The 17685-nt window shown below is 48.2% G+C and overlaps 1 protein-coding gene across 2 annotated transcripts; it reads left to right on the top strand.

Annotated features, from left to right (window-relative positions):
* Positions 1–126: 126 nt before the first annotated feature.
* On the top strand, positions 127–8073 carry AKR7A2 (aldo-keto reductase family 7 member A2). 2 transcript variants are annotated; one of them, XM_035307966.3, is made up of 7 exons: positions 127–445; positions 2317–2504; positions 2695–2799; positions 3534–3630; positions 3842–3941; positions 6128–6257; positions 7653–8073. In XM_035307966.3, exons 1-7 carry the CDS (start codon positions 148–150, stop codon positions 7812–7814), a joined length of 1080 nt encoding a protein of 359 aa, XP_035163857.1. In that variant the 5' UTR covers positions 127–147; the 3' UTR covers positions 7815–8073. The 2 variants fall into 2 exon arrangements, with proteins under 2 accessions (XP_035163857.1, XP_035163858.2); XM_035307967.3 differs by lacking the exons at positions 6128–6257; positions 7653–8073 and adding an exon at positions 4815–5133.
* Positions 8074–17685: the final 9612 nt, after the last annotated feature.

Raw genomic sequence — 17685 nt, 5'->3', positions numbered from 1 at the left:
CGGAAACCACAAGCCCCGCCCCCACGCCGCGCGCCGGGCTGACGGGGTAGGTAGGCGCCCCTGGGGCCGCGTCTGCTGTCCACGCCCCCCACCGCCTCCGCGCTCCGCCCTGAGCCCTCGGGCTTCAAGCGCGCAGGCGCCGCGGCCATGCTGAGTGCTGCGTCTCGCGCTGTTCCCCGCGCTGCTGTTCACTGTGCACGTCGCTCCCCGCCGCCCGGGTCCCGCCTGCTCGCCATGTCTCGGGCATCGCCACCGCGGGTCGCCACGGTGCTGGGCACCATGGAGATGGGGCGCCGCATGGACCCGCCTGCCAGCGCCGCGGCGGTGCGCGCCTTTCTGGAGCGCGGCCACGCGGAGCTGGACACTGCCTTCATGTACAGCGACGGCCAGTCAGAGACTATCCTGGGCGGCCTGGGGCTTGGGCTCGGCGGCGGCGACTGCAGAGGTAAGTGCCCTCTGGTCCTCCCCCTGCACCGTGCGGAGCTGAGCCTAGCCATGCACCGACCCACTAGGGCCCGGCCGCGTGCAGCACCGACGGCTGCGTCCCTCGCCCCACCCCTGTACACTCCGTAGCTCTGGGAACCCCAGGACAACTAGACGGTGTTTTGCCCTGACTACTTTTCCCCACTCTCCTTCCCCTGGGAATTGCAGCGCGAGAGTCTACCCCCAGACTGGTCTGGCCCAACGTTTCCCACCTCCATTGATGCTCCCGCCTCCAAACCTGCTAGGTGTCCGTAACCGGTCCCTACCCAGGCTCTCTGCCTGTCCTCTACCCTTCGTTGCCATCATCACCCATGCATTCCCTGGGCACCCTTTTCTCTTCCTGGCCATTCCTTATCCCCTAGACTTTGCTCTGTTCAGCTGGCAGTACCTCTGGCTCTCTCAGGGAGAACTGTGGCGATGCCAGCATAGGCTGGCGGGGAGAGTAGGGTTGGTAGGGTGGAAGTGCAGACGGGTGAGTGGGTAGGGCCTTTCTATCCACTCTGTGCCAGGAATTGACATGGGGCCATAGGAGAGAAAGTGACCCCAGCCCTCCACAGGGAACTCAAGAGTCTAGTGGGGAAGATTGAAGTAATGATTGCTGGAGACCCCAGAAAGAGTACTTTGGGAGCTGTAGGCTGGGGAGAGGTACAGGGAAGCCTCAGCAAATGCTGGAGCTCGGCCTTAAAGGCTCAATAGTGGCTCATGCCTGTCATCCCAGCACTTTGGGAGGCCGAGGTAGGCAGTTCACAAGGTCAGTCGAGACCATTCTGGCCAACATAGTGAAACCCCATCTCTACTAAAAATACAAAAATAAGCTGGGTGTGGTAGTGTGTGCCTGTAGTTCCAGCTACTCAGGAGGCTGAGGCAGGAGAATCACTTGAATCCTGGAGGCAGAGGTTTCAGTGAGCTGAGATCTTGCCACTGCACTCCAGCCTGGCTACAAAGCGAGACTCTGTCTCAAAAAAAAAAAAAAAAATATAGTTTGGAGGAGAACAAGAGAAAGGAGTATTCAAGTCTGCGCAAAGGCTTGGTTTGGAAAAGCAATGTACGTGCTGTGTGAAAGGAAGGCCAGTGGCCAGGTGTGGCTTGAGTGGAGGATGGAGGGGACTGTCCCTCATGAGCCTGGTGCCATTGATAGCCCTTGAGAGGGTGCCTGGCATGCAGTGAGGGCCCAGGAAATGTGGGCTGTTACCTTTCCATGCATCATCTACTCAACCATCCAGAGGCTCTTGCTTCCCCCACCTCAAGAGAGGTTTTCTCTGGGTCCTCCTTAGAGTAATAGTGCATGGTGGGTCGGGGGAAAAGAAGGCAAATCTCAGGCCCACGCTCTTTCTAGCTCACCTGACTGCATGTTATTTATTATTATTATTTGAGACTGAGTCTTGCTCTGTCACCCAGGGTGGAGTGCAATGGCATGATCTCGGCTCACTGCAACCTCTGCCTCCCAGATTCGATCAATTATCCTGTCTCAGTCTCCTGAGTAACTGGGATTACAGGTGCACACCACCATGCCCAGCTAATTTTTGTATTTTTATTAAAGATGGAGGTTTCACCATATTGGCCAGGCTGGTCTCAAACTCCTGACCTCAAGTGATCCACCCACCTCAGCTTCCCATAATGCTGGGATAACAGGCGTGAGCCACCACACCCAGCCAGGTTGCTTATTATTAATGAAGATTTTGTTTGTGAGTTTGTTTTATTTAGTTTGATTATTATCACCCCATTTTATAAATCATGGAATTGAGGCCAAGGGAATATAAGTAATTTAGCCAGGGTTACATGGTTAGCAAATGGCTCTAATAGGTCACTTAATCATTCCATTCTCTCTCCAAGTGAAAATTGCCACCAAGGCCAACCCTTGGGATGGAAAATCACTAAAGCCTGATAGTGTCCGGTCCCAGCTGGAGATGTCATTGAAGAGGCTGCAGTGTCCCCGAGTGGACCTCTTCTACCTACATGCACCTGACCACGGCACCCCAGTGGAAGAGACGCTGCGCGCCTGCCACCAGCTGCACCAGGAGGTGAGGGGGCTCTCCAAGCTCCGAAGGCGGGCTCCTGCTCCTTTCTTTATCCCAATCCTACTCATGACAGCAGAGGCACTAGGGCAATTCCAGGGTGGAGCAGAGAGCTTCTCTATTACCCAGGGCCCCACCCTGGCCTCCCGTTCCTGGTCTGGGCTGCTGGGTTCTGACTGGTGCCTCACTCATGCAGGGCAAGTTCGTGGAGCTTGGCCTCTCCAACTATGCCGCCTGGGAAGTGGCTGAGATCTGTACCCTCTGCAGGAGCAACGGCTGGATCCTGCCCACTGTGTACCAGGTGAGGGCCGGGGCTAGAGAGGCCACAATCTCCAGGACTCCCACTCATCCTGGGCTGTCTTTGCCCCTCTGACTGCCCCCCGTGCCCTCTGCATAGCAGCCACTCCCCTGCTGAAACCTGCAGATGGCTCCCAGGTACCCTCAGGATGCCATTCAAGCTCCTCAGCCTGGCCACTGGGCATCTGCTTCCTTCCTGCCTGAGTGTGCACCTTGGACCCTTTCTTCCCCACCTCCTTTTGTACTTCAGCCTGGAGCACATTTCCCCTGCCCTCCTCCCTGAGAGAAGCACTCAGGCCTTACACAGATGTCTCTTCCTTTGGAAGCCTTTCTAGAAAGCCCCACAGGAGTCTCCAGCCTCCAAACCTTGCCTTCATACATAAAGCGAGTACTTTTCAGCTCCTCCTTTGATCATACAACCTAACTTTATTGAAATTAACTGCCTTCTTGTCCATTTTTTTAAACTTGAGTATAACACCTTGTGGAGGCAGGAGTTTTATGACATCTACTTGTGGTTGTAACCAGTGTCCAGCATGGAGTTCATACACCAGATACTTGTGGAAAGATATCATTCCACTTCAATTTTCTGTCCTTGGGTCTAACATACACTTCTAGCAGTAGTGATGTTAGAGTATTGCTGAAGTCCTGGGCTCCTGTTGCTTTAGAGTTTTAACAGGGGAACGTACAGTTCCTTTTCTTGACATGTCCACCCTCTCCCTGGGGTCCCTCTCCCTGCAGGGCATGTACAACGCCACCACCCGGCAGGTGGAAACGGAGCTCTTCCCCTGCCTCAGGCACTTTGGACTGAGGTTCTATGCCTACAACCCTCTGGCTGGTACGTGGAGCATTCCTGGCCCTGTCTCAGCATATTCCTGACCCACTCATGCCCAGCCCAGGATTTAGGAAGCAGGGAGGGTTTGACAAGAGGCTGAGCTGCATCCTTCACCCCTCCTGGGTCCCTGCCCCTCCCCTAGTCCAGAGTCCTGAGGGACATGGCAGCTTCTGGGGCACTCTGGGCCTGGGGGCTGATTGCTGCCTTTCCACAGGGGGCCTGCTGACTGGCAAGTACAAATATGAGGACAAGGACGGGAAACAGCCCGTGGGCCGCTTCTTTGGGAATAGCTGGGCTGAGACCTACAGGAATCGGTGAGCTGGGGGTGGGCTTGGTGAGGATGGCTGGTGTGGGGTCAGCTTCATGTGGAATGAAGTCCTGGGCTGTTCCCGGGGTAAGAACTCCTCCCCTGCATTCCTTCAGGAATTCCCAAATCCTTGGTGGGTTTTCTTGTTGTCCTGGGACCTCCAGGAGGAAATTAGGACCCCTGGATATTGGGACCTTGAAGTTGTAGCTTTTTCCTGAGCAATCACCTGCTAAGAAGGAAAGAGCGATCCCAGGATGGGCCACGCGCGGTGGCCCAAACCTGTAATCCCAGCACTTTGGGACACCGAAGTGGGAGGATTGCTTGAGCTCGTGAGTTCTTTTTTTTTTAGATGGAGTCTTGCTCTGTTGCCCAGGCTGGAGTGTGGTGGCACGATCTCAACTCACTGTAATCTCTGCCTCCTGGGTTCAAGTGATTTTTCTGCCTCAGCCTCCCGAGTAGCTGAGACTATAGGCACACACCATCATACATGGCTAATTTTTGTATTTTTAAATAGAAATGGGGTTTCACCATATTGGCCAGGCTGGTCTTGAACTCCTGACCTCGTGATCCGCCCGTCTCAGCCTCCAGCCTCCCACAGTGCTGGGATTACAGGCGTAAGCCACCACACCCGGCCGCATTCATGCATTCAAGACCAGCCTGGGCAATGTGATCTTTACCAAAAAATAACAAAAAATTAGCCAGGCTTGATGGTGCACACCTGTAGCCCCAGCTACTCAGGAGGCTGAGGCAGGAAAATTACTTGAGCCTAAGAGGTTGAGGCTGCAGTGAGCCATGATCATGCCACTGCACTCCAGCATAGGCAACAGAGGAAGACCATGTGTCAAGAAAAAAAATAAGAGGGGAGCTTCTGCCCCTGTAGCCACAGCCAGAGCTTCCGCCGCCATGCTGGAGCTTCCGCCGCCATGCTGGAGCTTCCGCCTCCGAAACTTTTGCTGCCTCGTCCGCCGCCTCTGAAACTAAATGGAGTGAAGTCACATTCGGTTGTCTCTAACGTTGGAAAATGATGGAGCTGACACCCATTGTGGAGATGAATCACTTTTTATCAGGTTTTTAACGCTAAGTCTTGAGGAATACAATGGTGAACACAAAGGCAAACATTATACTGTGGAGACACACAGTTTTGAGACCTCTGTGACCAGGCATGTCACGTGTGAATATACCACTGGATTTCAAAGCAATACGTTGTAACTTTTTTTGTCATTTTACAACTGATTCATTTTATTTTCATCACCATGGGGTGCACCCTGTTGTTGAGCTCTCTGGGTCAGACCTCTGGAGACTTCTCTGGTGGATCCTAGTCTCTAGGCTTGCTCTGAAACTACTCGTGCTCAGGGAAAGAGCTGAGGTGGTTGGCATCCCCTCACTCTATGCGTCCAGCTGCAGCTCCTGATGGAGTTCCTCGTTGAGTTGGTCACTGTGGCCGGATGGTGTTGGCCTGCTCCCTTCCTCAGGTGTTCTGAAAGCTGTGGGGTTTTTTAGCATTTTTCTTCCTGGCTCTCCCCCGAGTTCCTTGTCTCTTCTTCACTACCTTGGGACTCTTCCTTGGGCTTCCGGACGTTGGTTGAGAGGAGGACTTCTTCTTCCCCTGTCCCCTTGGTGTTGGCTGGTGGTTGCTCTTCAACAGCTGGACTGGAGGCTCTCAGCTTTCTGTTCATCTTCAGCAAGTCAGTGTCTCTCAAGGGCCTCACGTTGCAGCATCTTACCAGAGGCCACTGGGCCTGCTGTTCCAGTTCCAGTGACCACAGAGTCCACCTCAGCTCAGCAGTCTCATTCTGGTTGGCACTTGTCAGCAGAAGCCGATGCCTGCGCATCAGTTCTCTATTCTGAGGTGTTAGAGTGGAATAAATATATGAATACTTGTTTAAAAAAAAAAAAAAAAAGATCCCTGGAGGGAGACCTGCCCCGTCCGAGTGGCCTTCTTGTCCCTAGGGAAAATAAGAGCAGGCTGTGAGTCCTCAGGAGTAAAGATTCGTTGTGGTCTCTGGTGAGGGGGCTGGCATCCTGGGTAGTTCTGATGCCCAGCGAAGTGGGAGACCTATGACTCTAGAGGACACCAGCTCCTCAGGACCACAGGGTGTGGGGTGGGGCAGTGGCCCTGGTTGGCTGTTTGGTTGTGGTTCCCAGCGTGACCCCCAAGGTACTGACCCCTGTGCCACTGACCCTCCTTCCCAGCTTCTGGAAGGAGCACCACTTCAAGGCCATTGCCCTGGTGGAGAAGGCCCTGCAGGCCGAGTATGGTGCCCGCGCCCCCAGCATGACCTCGGCTGCCCTCCAGTGGATGTACCACCATTCACAGCTGCAGGTAGGCAGCGACCTGAATGCTCAGCTTCTGCCCTTCCGGGGGACCAGCATTACCTTTAGGTGAAGGCCAAAGCATTTGATTTCTCAATTCCTCTGAAATTTCTTACTTCCAGTTCTCAAAACATTCTTCTCCCTCTGAGTGCCAGACTTTGTAATGAAGGCTTCGTTTCAGGGATTTTCTTATTCCTTAGGCTTTGTGGAGTATGATTATCCCAGTGTTATTGATGAGGAAACGGAGGTTCACCCAGCTATTAAAGGGACAGACATTTTAACACGGATTTAACTGTAAAGCCCACTCATCTCACCCTTTTGGTTTCCCTCTCTTGGTGCCTCATGTCTTCCTGGTTAAAGCTTATTTCCTAGCTGGTTGCGGTGGCTGACGCCTATATTCCAGCACTTTGGGAGGCTGAGATGGGAGGATTGCTTGAGCTCAGGCATTTGAGCCTAGCCTGGGCAGCAAAGTTGGACCCTAGCTCTACAACAAATCAAAACAATTAGTCAGGTGTGATGGTTTGCTCTTGTGTTCCCAGCTACTCAGGAGGATGGGAAGATCACTTGAGTCCAAGAAGTCAAGGCTGCAGTGAGCTGAGATCACACCACTGCACTTTAGCCTGGGGACAGAGCAAGACCCTGTCTAAAAAACAAACAACAACAAAACTAACAGCAACAAACTTACCTGCAGCTTCAGCCTTACATGTTGCATAGCATCTGGCATATTCGGTAGCTGTTCAGTACATGGGAGCTGTGTTTTACATAAGGTTTCTCTCATACCAATGCTGAAAACAGAGGAAAAGATGGACTGTCAAAACATACTTAACTTAGCCTGCTTTTTTATTTTTTTGAGACAGGGTCTCTTTCTGTCACCCAGGCTATAGAACAATGTCGCACTCATGGCTCACTCCAGCCACAACGTCCTGGGCTCAAGTGATCCTTCTGCCTCAGCCTCCCTAGTAGCTGGGACAAGGCATACACCACCACCCTTGGCTAATTTTGTTTTGTTGTTTTTTGTAGAGACAGAGTCTCACTATGTTGCCCAGGCTGGTCTTGAACACTTTGGCTCAAGTGTTCTTTCCACCTTGACCTTCCAAAGTGCTGGGATTACAGGCATGAGCCACTGTGCCCAGTCAACTTAGCCATTTTTACACAGCTGCTAGGGGGCAGAACTGGTTCATGAATGTAGGTCTGTCTGGATGCGCCATGTGACAGTAGGGGAGAGGATACAGTTTTCAAGTCACATGGGTACAGCTATCCAAGGTACCTTAAATTCTTTTTGGACATAACGGGATATAAATATAAACAGAGACCCCCAAATCTCAGCAGGGAGGTGGCTGGGAGGGGTGTGAGTTGAGTCGCCGTGCAGCAGAAGAGGGTTGAAGTCTGGCTGTCTCGCTTGCAGGGTGCCCATGGGGATGCGGTCATCCTGGGCATGTCCAGCCTGGAGCAGCTGGAGCAGAACTTGGCAGCGGCAGAGGAAGGGCCCCTGGAGCCAGCTGTCGTGGATGCCTTTCATCAAGCCTGGCATTTGGTTGCCCACGAATGTCCCAACTACTTCCGCTAGGCCCATTGTGGCTCGGGCTGCCCAAGGCTTTTCTGTCACCTCTTCTGTTTTCTCATGCTGACCAGTCTTGGCCTTAAGCTGATTTGGCAGAGTCTTTCTGGATTGTCTGGATCCGTGCATTATTTTTCTAGTTTCCTGTCTGGCTCCCTGTTAACTTTACACTATGAAAGGCGGGGGTGAGTCCCACTTGGGCATTTCCTGTCGAATAAAGCAGGTACTTGACCTGGCTGTAGCCCAGGTCTTGAGTGAACCCAAGAAACTTGTTTCCGATCCTGCCTGGGGATGAGAAAGGGCAGAACCGTGGGCAGGAGTCTTCAGAGGGCAGAGGTAGTAGGAGGTTTTCAGGAGCACGCTGCCCTCCCCGCGTCTCCTCGGTCCCCAGCCTGAATGCCTGCCTGACCTCTCAGCACTGAGGTGCCTCTCCTCTACATGTGATAGGAAAGAGAGTCGGGCTGGGCGCGGGGGCTCACGCCTATAATCCCAGCACTTTGGGAGGCCGAGGCGGGTGGATCACTAGGTCAAGAGATCGAGAACATCCTGGTCAACATGGTAAAACCCTGTCTCTACTAAAAATACAAAACTTCACTGGGCATGGTGGTGGCGCAGCCTGTAGTCCCAGCTACTCAGGAGGCTGAGGTAGGAGAATTGCTTGAATCCAGGAGGCGGAGGTTGCGGTGAGCCAAGATCACACCATTGCACTCCAGCCTGGGTAATAAGAGCGAAACTCAATCTCAGAAAAAAAAAAAAAAAAAGGAAAGAGGGTTGTACACCTGGAGTACATTTTCTCTAATTCAGAATTGCCTCAGTGAATTCTTAGGAATGAAAGAACTGCAACAAAAAACTACCATTAGAGTCACTACCAAGAAGAACACTTCCTAGGATCTGTGAAATATCTTGAATGCTCTCAGTCTTGGCTTACTGTGTCTTAACTAAAGCCTCTTGTCTTTTCACCCATAAGGTTCTCAGCCTTGGCTCTGGGCCTCCTGTTCGGCATGGGGACATAGGCAGCCAAGGTCATTTCCCTTGGAAACCTCTACTCCACACAGGAGGCACCAGAGCTGAGAGGAAGAATCCTCGGTTCAGTGGTTGCTGAACCTGCTGCATTCCTAGTGCAGCAAAATCTCCCCAGCCCTGGGCAGGGCAGCAGGCAGCACTCGGAGCAGCCTCTTTATGCAATCAAAGAGGCCCAACCTGGAAATGTCCTGTTTTGTTTATATTTATTATTTGTTCTTGAGACAGGTTCTCACTCTGTCGCCTAGACTGGAGTGCAGTGGCCTGATTGTTGCTCACAGCAACTTTGACCACCGGGGCTCAAGGGATCCTCCTACCTCAGCCTCCCGAGAAGTTTTTATTTTTTTGTGGAGCGGAGGTCTCACTATGTTGTCACCTTCTTTTCTCTTTACCCATAACAAAATAGATGCTCACCCATGTGAAGTGGTGTATCAGCTATCTGTACAACAAACCACACTAATGAGTTGCTTGAGAAAAAAATCCAAGGCTGGCTCAGTGGCTCATGGCTATAGTCCCAGCACTTTGGGAGCCCAAGGCAGGTGGATTGCTTGAGCTCAGGAGTTTGAGACCAGCCTAGGCAACATGGTGAAATCCCATCTCTACCAAAAATAACAAAAAATTTGCGTGTGGTGGCACATACCTGTAGTCCCAGCTACTCAGGAGCTGAGATGGGAGGATCGCTTGAGCCCTGGAAACAGAAGTTGCAGTGAGCCAAGATCACGCCACTACATTCTAGCCTGGGTGACACAGTGAGACCCCATCTCAAAAAAAAAAAAATCCTTCAAATTGGTAAAAAAGATTTTGATGTAATTTGTATTACTCTCAGCTGGCTTTTTCTTAATGCTGAAATGGACAAATTAATCCTGAAGCTCATATGGAAATTCAAGGGACCCATGGGAACCAAAACAGTCTTGAAAAAAATCACATGGTTGGAGGACTCACTTTCTGATTTCAGAACTTACTACAGAGCTACAGTAATAAAGACAGTGGTTCTGGCATAAGAGTAGATAGAGCAACTGGACAGAACTGAGAGTCCAGAAGTAAACTCTTACTGATTTTAGAGTTGATTATCAAGACAGTTCAGCAGGGAAAAGAATCATCTTCAACATCTGGATGTCCTCATGCAAAAGAATGAAGTTGGACCCCTTCTCCATACCATACACACAAAAAAGTAACTCAAATGATCAGCCATCTAAGTGTGTAAGGTAAAACTCTTAGAAGAAAATATTGGAGTAAGTGTGACTTTGGATTAGGCAGTGGTTTCTTAGATATTGACACCAAAAGCACAAGTGGCAAAAGAAAAAGTCAACACCATCAAAGTTTAGAATGTTCATGCTTCAGAGAACAATATCAAGGAAGTGAAAAAAGCCACAGAATGGGATAGTGTTTTGCAAATTACCTATCTGTTAAGGAACTTGTAGCTAGAATAGATGCGGAGCTCTTATAGCTTAATAAAAATGAAAACCTACCTAGGCGCAGTGGCTCATGCCTGTAATCCTAGCATTTTGAGAGCCAGACAGGCAGATCACTTGAGCCCGGGAGTTCAAGATCAGCCTGGGCAACATGACGAAACCCTGTCTCTACAAAAAATACCAAAACAATTTGTCCGGTAAGGTGACAGGCACCTGTGGTCCCAGCCAACTGAGAGGCAGAGGTGGGAGATCTCTTGGGCCCAGGAGGTAGAGGCTGCAGTGAGCCAAGATCACACCACTGCACTCCAGCCTGGGCAACAGAGCAAGAACCTGCCTCAAAGAAAGAAAAATTCCAGTTAAACAATGGGCAAATGATCGGAATAGAGGTTTTTCTACAGAGGTTATACAGGTGGTCATTAACCACATGGAAAGCTGCTCAAAATCAGTAGTTACCGGGGAGAAACAAAACCCCTTCAAATCCACTAAGCACTAGGATGATCAGTCAATAAAATACAGAAAATAACAAAAGTGTTGAGGGTTTGGAGAAATGGGAGCCTTAGTACACCGCCGTTGGGACTATAAAATGGTGTAACCATTTTGGAACATTCTGGCAGGTTTTTAAAAGATTAAGCATTTATATGACTCAGAAATTTCACTCCCTAGGTATATACTTAGAAGAAATGAAATATATGTCCTTATTAAAAATTACATGAATGTTATAGCAGCATTATTCATAATAGCCAGAAAGTGGAAACTGCCCAAATGTCAATCAATAGATGAATGGATAAACAAAATATCTGTAGGTACAATGGAATATTTTTCAAAAATAAAAAGGAATTAACTATGAAACATCTACAGTATGGACGAACCTTAAAAGCACGGTAAGTGAAAGAAGCCAGTCACAAAAGGCCTCATATTGTATGATTCCATTTATATGAAGTATCTGGAATAAGCAAATCTATTAGAAAGTAGATGAGTGGTTGCCTAGGACTGAGAAAAACTTTGGGAGGAAATGGAGATTCACTGCAACTGAGTAGTTTCTTTTGGGGAGGTGATGAAGGCACTCTGAAATTGACCGTGACGGTTATACAATTCTGAATACACTAAACACCATTAAATTACACACTTTAAGTGGGTCAGTTGTATATAGTGTCTCAATTATGTGTTTAAAAAAAAACAACTCAGAAATCTGTTAGGGCAGGGCTCAGTGGGGAGCCACCATTTTTCTGGGAGCCACCCAGATCACACAAGTCTAGGAAGTCCCAAGTGCAGGACTAGAGTCACATGGGTAAGTGTGACTAACCCCAATCACTTCATTCCTCTGGTTACATGTCTGGGGGGGTCACACCTGCAAACACGGGTGGCATGTTTAACAAGATGCTGGAACCCAGGAACCCAGGAGGGAGAACAGCAGTGGCGCCCTCTCTGTCTCCCTCTCCACCCTCGGTCACACCAAAAGGAAGGAGACAAAAGGGATGCCTATTTCTTGCTTCTCTTTTTAGATGATCATTTTCAGCCTATACTCCTCTGGGTACATTCTGAAACACTGGGACTCCTTTGACCCTGAGACATTGAAGAAAAAGAAGCTAATTTTTTTTTTTTGCATAAGCGCATGGCCTTCTTACTAGACCTTTGCAAGCACTGCACAATCTACTCAGCTATTTTAGCAGTTATATCAGGTGGGCCCAAAGGGAATGATTCCCCAAAACTAGAGTAACAAATCCCCAGGAAACCCTCAAATGCTGCATTCAGGAAGGGCACTGGTCCTTCCTCCTTCACTTTCCCATTGTCAGCTTCTCCAATTCTACCACCAAAACACCCAGAATTTTCTGTGGTATTTTTCCATGATTTAAAATGGCTTCTCCTCCTCTGCGGTGCTCCAGACCCGGGCAGCTGGCCTCACCACCCAGTGGGCAAGTGAACTTGGCCAAATGTACTCCTTTCACTGAGTTATTTTAAATTCCCCTGGAATTTTTGGTTAATGGGTCAGAGAAACACTGGTACAATAATACTTGCCAATATTCCAACCCAAGAATGAAATTAAGTAGCAGATTCTGATAGTGCCCCCATGGAAGAAAATGCTCTCATTGCATGCCATTCCAAGACAGCTGAACAAAACGAACAGGTCTTGAATGAGGAAAAAATCCGGGCCATGTCTTTCAAGTAACCTTTGTGTGGGGACATTTTTGCAGTTTCTAAAGACATTCCACAACTCATATAAAATAAATTAGTAGCTCATAGCCCCCCATCATGAAAGACAAATCCTAACATCATGAGGCTTGCAGACAGCATATTCTACACCTGGAAATTTTATTACATGTTTTGTACCAAGTTATAAGACAAACATCAAAATGTGAAAGGAGCCTTCTGCAGCAAATAGCTTTGCAAATGGTCCAGGAGGTAGTAAAACAGTCTGCTTTCCGGTCCTCTGTCTCATTCAAACCCGTAAAGTCTTAGAGATATCTGTAATAATCACTTAACTAAACGGAGGCTGTGGCATTTTGACACTGGTGGCATTTACCATTCCCTGAACTTTGAACTTGAAATTCTTGCTGCTGAGCAGTTTATGCCCTTCTGGCTAAGTAATTACTAGACCCTAGTAGAGAGAAATTGTCTCATTTAAGAAGTTCTACTTTGGGAGACTGAGGCGAGCGGATCACAAGGTCAGGAGATTGAGACCATCCTGGCTAACACGGTGAAACCCCATCTCTACTAAAAATACAAAAACTAGCCCGGTGTGGTGGTGCATGTCTGTAATCTCAGCTCCTTGGGAGGCTGAGGCAGGAAAATAGCCTGAACCCAGGAGGTGGAGGTTGCAGTGAGCCAAGATTGCATCATTTTACTCAAGCCTGGGCCACAGAGTGGGATTCTGTCTCAAAAAAAAAAAGGTCTAACTTTTGATCCAGCATTCCCATCCTTAGTAAGTGCTTTCTGGCCAGGTACAGCGGCTCACGCCTGTAATCCTAGCACTTTGGGAGGCTGGGGTGGGTGGATCATGAGGTCCGAAGATCGAGACCATCCTGGCCAATGTGGTGAAACCCTGTCTGTAAAATAAATAAATAAATAAATACATTAATTAATTAAAAATAAAAAATTCTTTCTGAATCAATACCACATAAATGAGGTGCAAAAAAGAGATACTGTCATGTGATATTAGAATAAAGTAGACTTCGGGCCGGGTGCGGTGGCTCACACCTGTAATCCCAGCACTTTGGGAGGCCAAGGTGGGTGGATCATGAGGTCAAGAGATTGAGACCATCCTGGTCAACATGGTGAAAACCCGTCTCTACTAAAAATACAAAAAGTAGCTGGGCATGGTGGTGCGTGCCTGTAGTCCCAGCTACTTGGGAGGCTGAGGCAGGAGAATTGCTTGAACCCAGGAGGCGGAGGTTGTGGTGAGCCAAGATCGTGCCATTGCACTCCAGCCTGGGTAACGAGCGAAACTCCATCTCAAAAAAAAAAAAAAAAAAAAAAAAAAGTAGACTTCAGAACAAAGAAAATTATCAGAAGCAGAGAAGGACATTATATAATGATGAAAAAAAGTCAATCCACTAAGAAGGCATAGCAATCTTAAATGTGTAAGCACCAAACAGAGCTCTCAAAATATGTTAAGCAAAAACGGATGGACTAGAAAGCAGAAAGAGGAAAGTTCACATTATGGTTGAACTTCAACACCCCTCTCTTAACAACTGATAGAGGGGAGACCCCCTCGCCTCCTTCGGATTCCTGATCTCCACCTTCTCCCTCCCCTCCCCTCCAATGGGAAGGAGGGTGAAGAAGGAAAAAAAAGTACCGAAGAGCGGGAAAAATGACTCCCTTTTCAGTTCCAAGCGTCTCTGCTATCTGTTAACCTTGAAAGAGCTGCAAATGAATGTTGTTCCTGCTGGCTGAATCCTGGCACTGGTTCATGCCCCCATGTCTGCACGGCCCAAGCTCCTTCCTGGAAACACCTCTGCCAACAAACAGCTTAGTGCTTTTGTATTGTCTCTGTAAGCTCCCTCCTCTGCTGGTCCCTGCTCATGCTGCATATGAATTAGCAAATCAACGAAGCTAAAAGATTGTAAGGTCAGATGTCCAGCAAATGGACAATGACATAGTTTTGCCTCAGTTTCCTCTTGAGCATTGTAAGCCTATAAAAGGAGAGAGAAGCTGCTGCTTAGAGAGCTCAGCGAATGAGGTTGTTGCCCTTGTAGCTCCCGGCCAAATAAAAAGCCACTTCCTTCCTCGGGTTGGTGTTCGAGAGGTTTGTTTCTTGCCCCTTCTGCTTCAATAGAACTGTCCAGAAAATTAGCAAGAGTATAGAAGAAGTCAAAGAAGCCATCAACCATCAAGATGTAATCAGCATTTATAGGACACATGGCCCAGCAACAGCACTATCTTGACTGTATCAATGTCTGCATCCAGGTTGTGACGCAGTATAGTTTTGAAAGATGTTACTATTGGTGAAAAGTGGGTGTATTTGTCCACTTTCACACTGCTGATAAAGACATACCTAAGACTGGGCAATTTACGAAAGAAAGAGGTTTAATTGGACTTACAGTTCCACACAGCTGGGGAAGCCTCACAATCATGGCAGAAGGCAAGGAGGAGCAAGTCATGCCTTATATGGATGGCAGCAAGCAAAAAGAGCTTGTGCAGGAAAAGTCCCTCTTATAATAATCATCAAATCTCGTGAGACTTACTATCACGAGAACAGCATGGGAAACACCTACCTCCATGATTCAATTACCTCCTATTGGGTCCCTCCCACAACACGTAATTCAAAATGAGGTTTGGGTGGGGACACAGCCATACCATATCACTGGGGAAAGGGTACAATAATCTCTCTATATTATTTCTTACACCTGGATGTGACTCCAGCATTATCTCAAACATTTTAAAGTTTATTTTAAAAACCAAACAACTATAGTTCCCATTTAAATGTAGGCGGACTGCAGTCCTAGTGATTCGGAAGGCTGACATGGAAGGATCGCCTGAATTTGAGGAGTTTGAGGCTGTAGTGATCTATATTTCTACCACCAAACTCCTGCCTGGACAAAAGAGCAAGAACCTATCTCTTAAATATTTTATTTATTGAGATGGAGTCTCACTCTGTCACCTAGGCTGGAGTGCAGTGGCATCACCTTGGCTCACTGCAACCTCCACTCCTGGGTTCAAGCAATTCTCCTGCTTCAACCTCGTGAGTAGCTGGGACTACAGGGGCACACCACCACACCTGGCTAATTTTTTGTTTTGTTTTGTATTTTTAGTAGAGACAGGGTTTCACCATGTTGGCCAGGCTGGTCTTGAACTCCTGATCTCAAGTGATCTGCCTGCCTTGGCCTCCCAAAATGGTGGGATTACAGGTGTGAGCCACTGTGCCTGGCCAAATTTTTTTTTTTATTATTAAAGAAACTTTTGGCCGGGCGCGGTGGCTCAAGCCTGTAATCCCAGCATTTTGGGAGGCCAAGGCGGGTGGATCACGAGATCAAAGATCGAGACCATCCTGGTCAACATGGTGAAACCCCGTCTCCACTAAAAATACAAAAAATTAGCTGGGCATGGTGGCACGTGCCTGTAATCCCAGCTACTCAGGAGGCTGAGGCAGGAGAATTGCCTGAACACGAGGCGGAGGTTGAGGTGAGCCGAGATCGCGCCATTGCACTCCAGCCTGGGTAATAAGCGCGAAACTCCATCTCAAAAAAAAAGAAACTTTTAACTAAAAATTCTACCTGGGTGTGGTGGCACATGACTGTGATCCCAGCTATTTGAGGAACTGAGGTGGGAAGATCCTTGAGCCTGGGAAGTCGAGGCTGCACTGGGCCATGTTTGCGTGTTTGCACCACTGCATTCCAGCCTGGGTGACAAAGACCCTGTCACAAGAAAAAACAAAATTGAAAATAAAAATAACAGAGGTTGTATATCTTAATCTTACAGTCCTAAGATCTGTTTTCAGCATGTACAAAACATATTGAGAATGTAAAAAACATAATCCCAGAGTTTAAAACTCTATTTTGAGTGATTCAGGCAAAGATTATCAATAGATGAAATTGTAAGATGAGGCTACGTGTGTTGGCTCACACCTCTAGTCCCAGCATTTTGGGAGGCCAAGGTGGGTAGATCGTTTGAGGCCAGGAGTTTGAGACATAGTGAGACTTTGTCTCTAAAAACAAAGAAACCATGGGATGAAAGGTTTGCCAGGCTCACTCCTGTAATCCCAACACTCTGGGAGACCAAGGTAGGCAGATCATGAGGTCAAGAGATTGAAGCCATCTTTGCCAACATGGTGAAACCCCATCTCTACTAAAAATTAGCTGGGCATGGTGGTGTGCACCTGTAGTCCCAGCTACTTGGAAGGCTGAGGCAGGATAATCACTTGAACCCAGTAGGCAGAGGTTGCAGTAAGCCGAGATTGTGCCACTGCAGTCCAGCCTGGTGACAGAGTAAGACTTCGTCTCAAAAATGAAAAAAAAAAGGGAAAGGTTTGATGAGGAGCTCTGCAGTGGAGGAAGTAGGCTAACCCCACAAAAACCCATTGTTTGATCTCAGCAAAAGATTTGGGTGGGGACACAGCCAAACCATATCACTGGGGAAAGGGTACAAGGATCTCTCTGAATTATTTCTTACATCTGCATGTAAAAAGTAATCACAGCATTACTGCTGTGTGTGCTTCCCTGATGTGATATATTAGAAAATACACAGCACTAATGAAGAAGTATTGTTACTAAAAAAAAAAAAAAAAGCTGAACCAGAAGATGATCTAGCCTTTAGCACTAACTTCCACTTGACAAGAAGTATGAGGGGAGAGAGGAACAAGTTAGAGAAAGCCATGACTATGCAAACAGAACACAGGGCATTCTATAGTCCAAACAATGGGTTTCTTGAACAAGCCAATGAATGAAAAGGGTGGAAAGATGGGTGAGATGGCTGAGATTTAAAATAGACACAAGAAATGCAATATGTAAATAATGTTTTAATCCTAACTGGAACCAACTTGAATGGATATTATTTTTAGTTCTCGATTTGAATTTTTAAAATATTGTTTGAAAATATCTTATTTCCTCTTTTTGATGCTTTCTTAAATTTTGTGACTCAGGAGATTGGTCCTAGCACCACAGTCTTCTTTTTTTTCTTTTTTGAGATGGAGTCTCACTCTTGTCACCCGGGCTGAAGTGCAGTGACACAACCTCAGCTCACTGCAACCTCCATCTCCTGGGATCAAGCGATTCTCCTGCCTCAGTCTCCTGAGCAGCTGGAACCCCAGGCGCACCACTATGCCTGGCCAACCTTTGCATTCTTAGCAGACATGGGGCTTCACTACGTTGTCCAGGCTAGTCTCGAACTCCTGACCTTGGGTAATCTGCCCACCTCAGCCTACTGAAGTACTGGGATTATAGGCATGAGCCACTGCACCCAGCTACACTGTAGTCTTGAGTTCACTAAATTGTCTCAGGAACTTGCCAGCCTCG

This window comes from Callithrix jacchus, chromosome 7 (genome assembly GCF_049354715.1).
Source record: "Callithrix jacchus isolate 240 chromosome 7, calJac240_pri, whole genome shotgun sequence".
Classification (NCBI taxonomy): domain Eukaryota; kingdom Metazoa; phylum Chordata; class Mammalia; order Primates; family Cebidae; genus Callithrix; species Callithrix jacchus.
This window is presented reverse-complemented; position numbering and strand designations above follow the sequence as displayed.

What these genes read in the sequence shown, in the direction of transcription:
- AKR7A2 (XM_035307966.3), top strand. Translation starts at nt 148, where the DNA reads ATGCTGAGTGCTGCGTCTCGCGCTGTTCCCCGCGCTGCTGTTCACTGT. An exon ending in TCCTGCCCACTGTGTACCAG is followed by an intron (nt 2,800 to 3,533) that starts GTGAGGGCCGGG and finishes CTCTCCCTGCAG; the next exon opens with GGCATGTACAACGCCACCAC. An exon ending in GCTGAGACCTACAGGAATCG is followed by an intron (nt 3,942 to 6,127) that starts GTGAGCTGGGGG and finishes CCTCCTTCCCAG; the next exon opens with CTTCTGGAAGGAGCACCACT.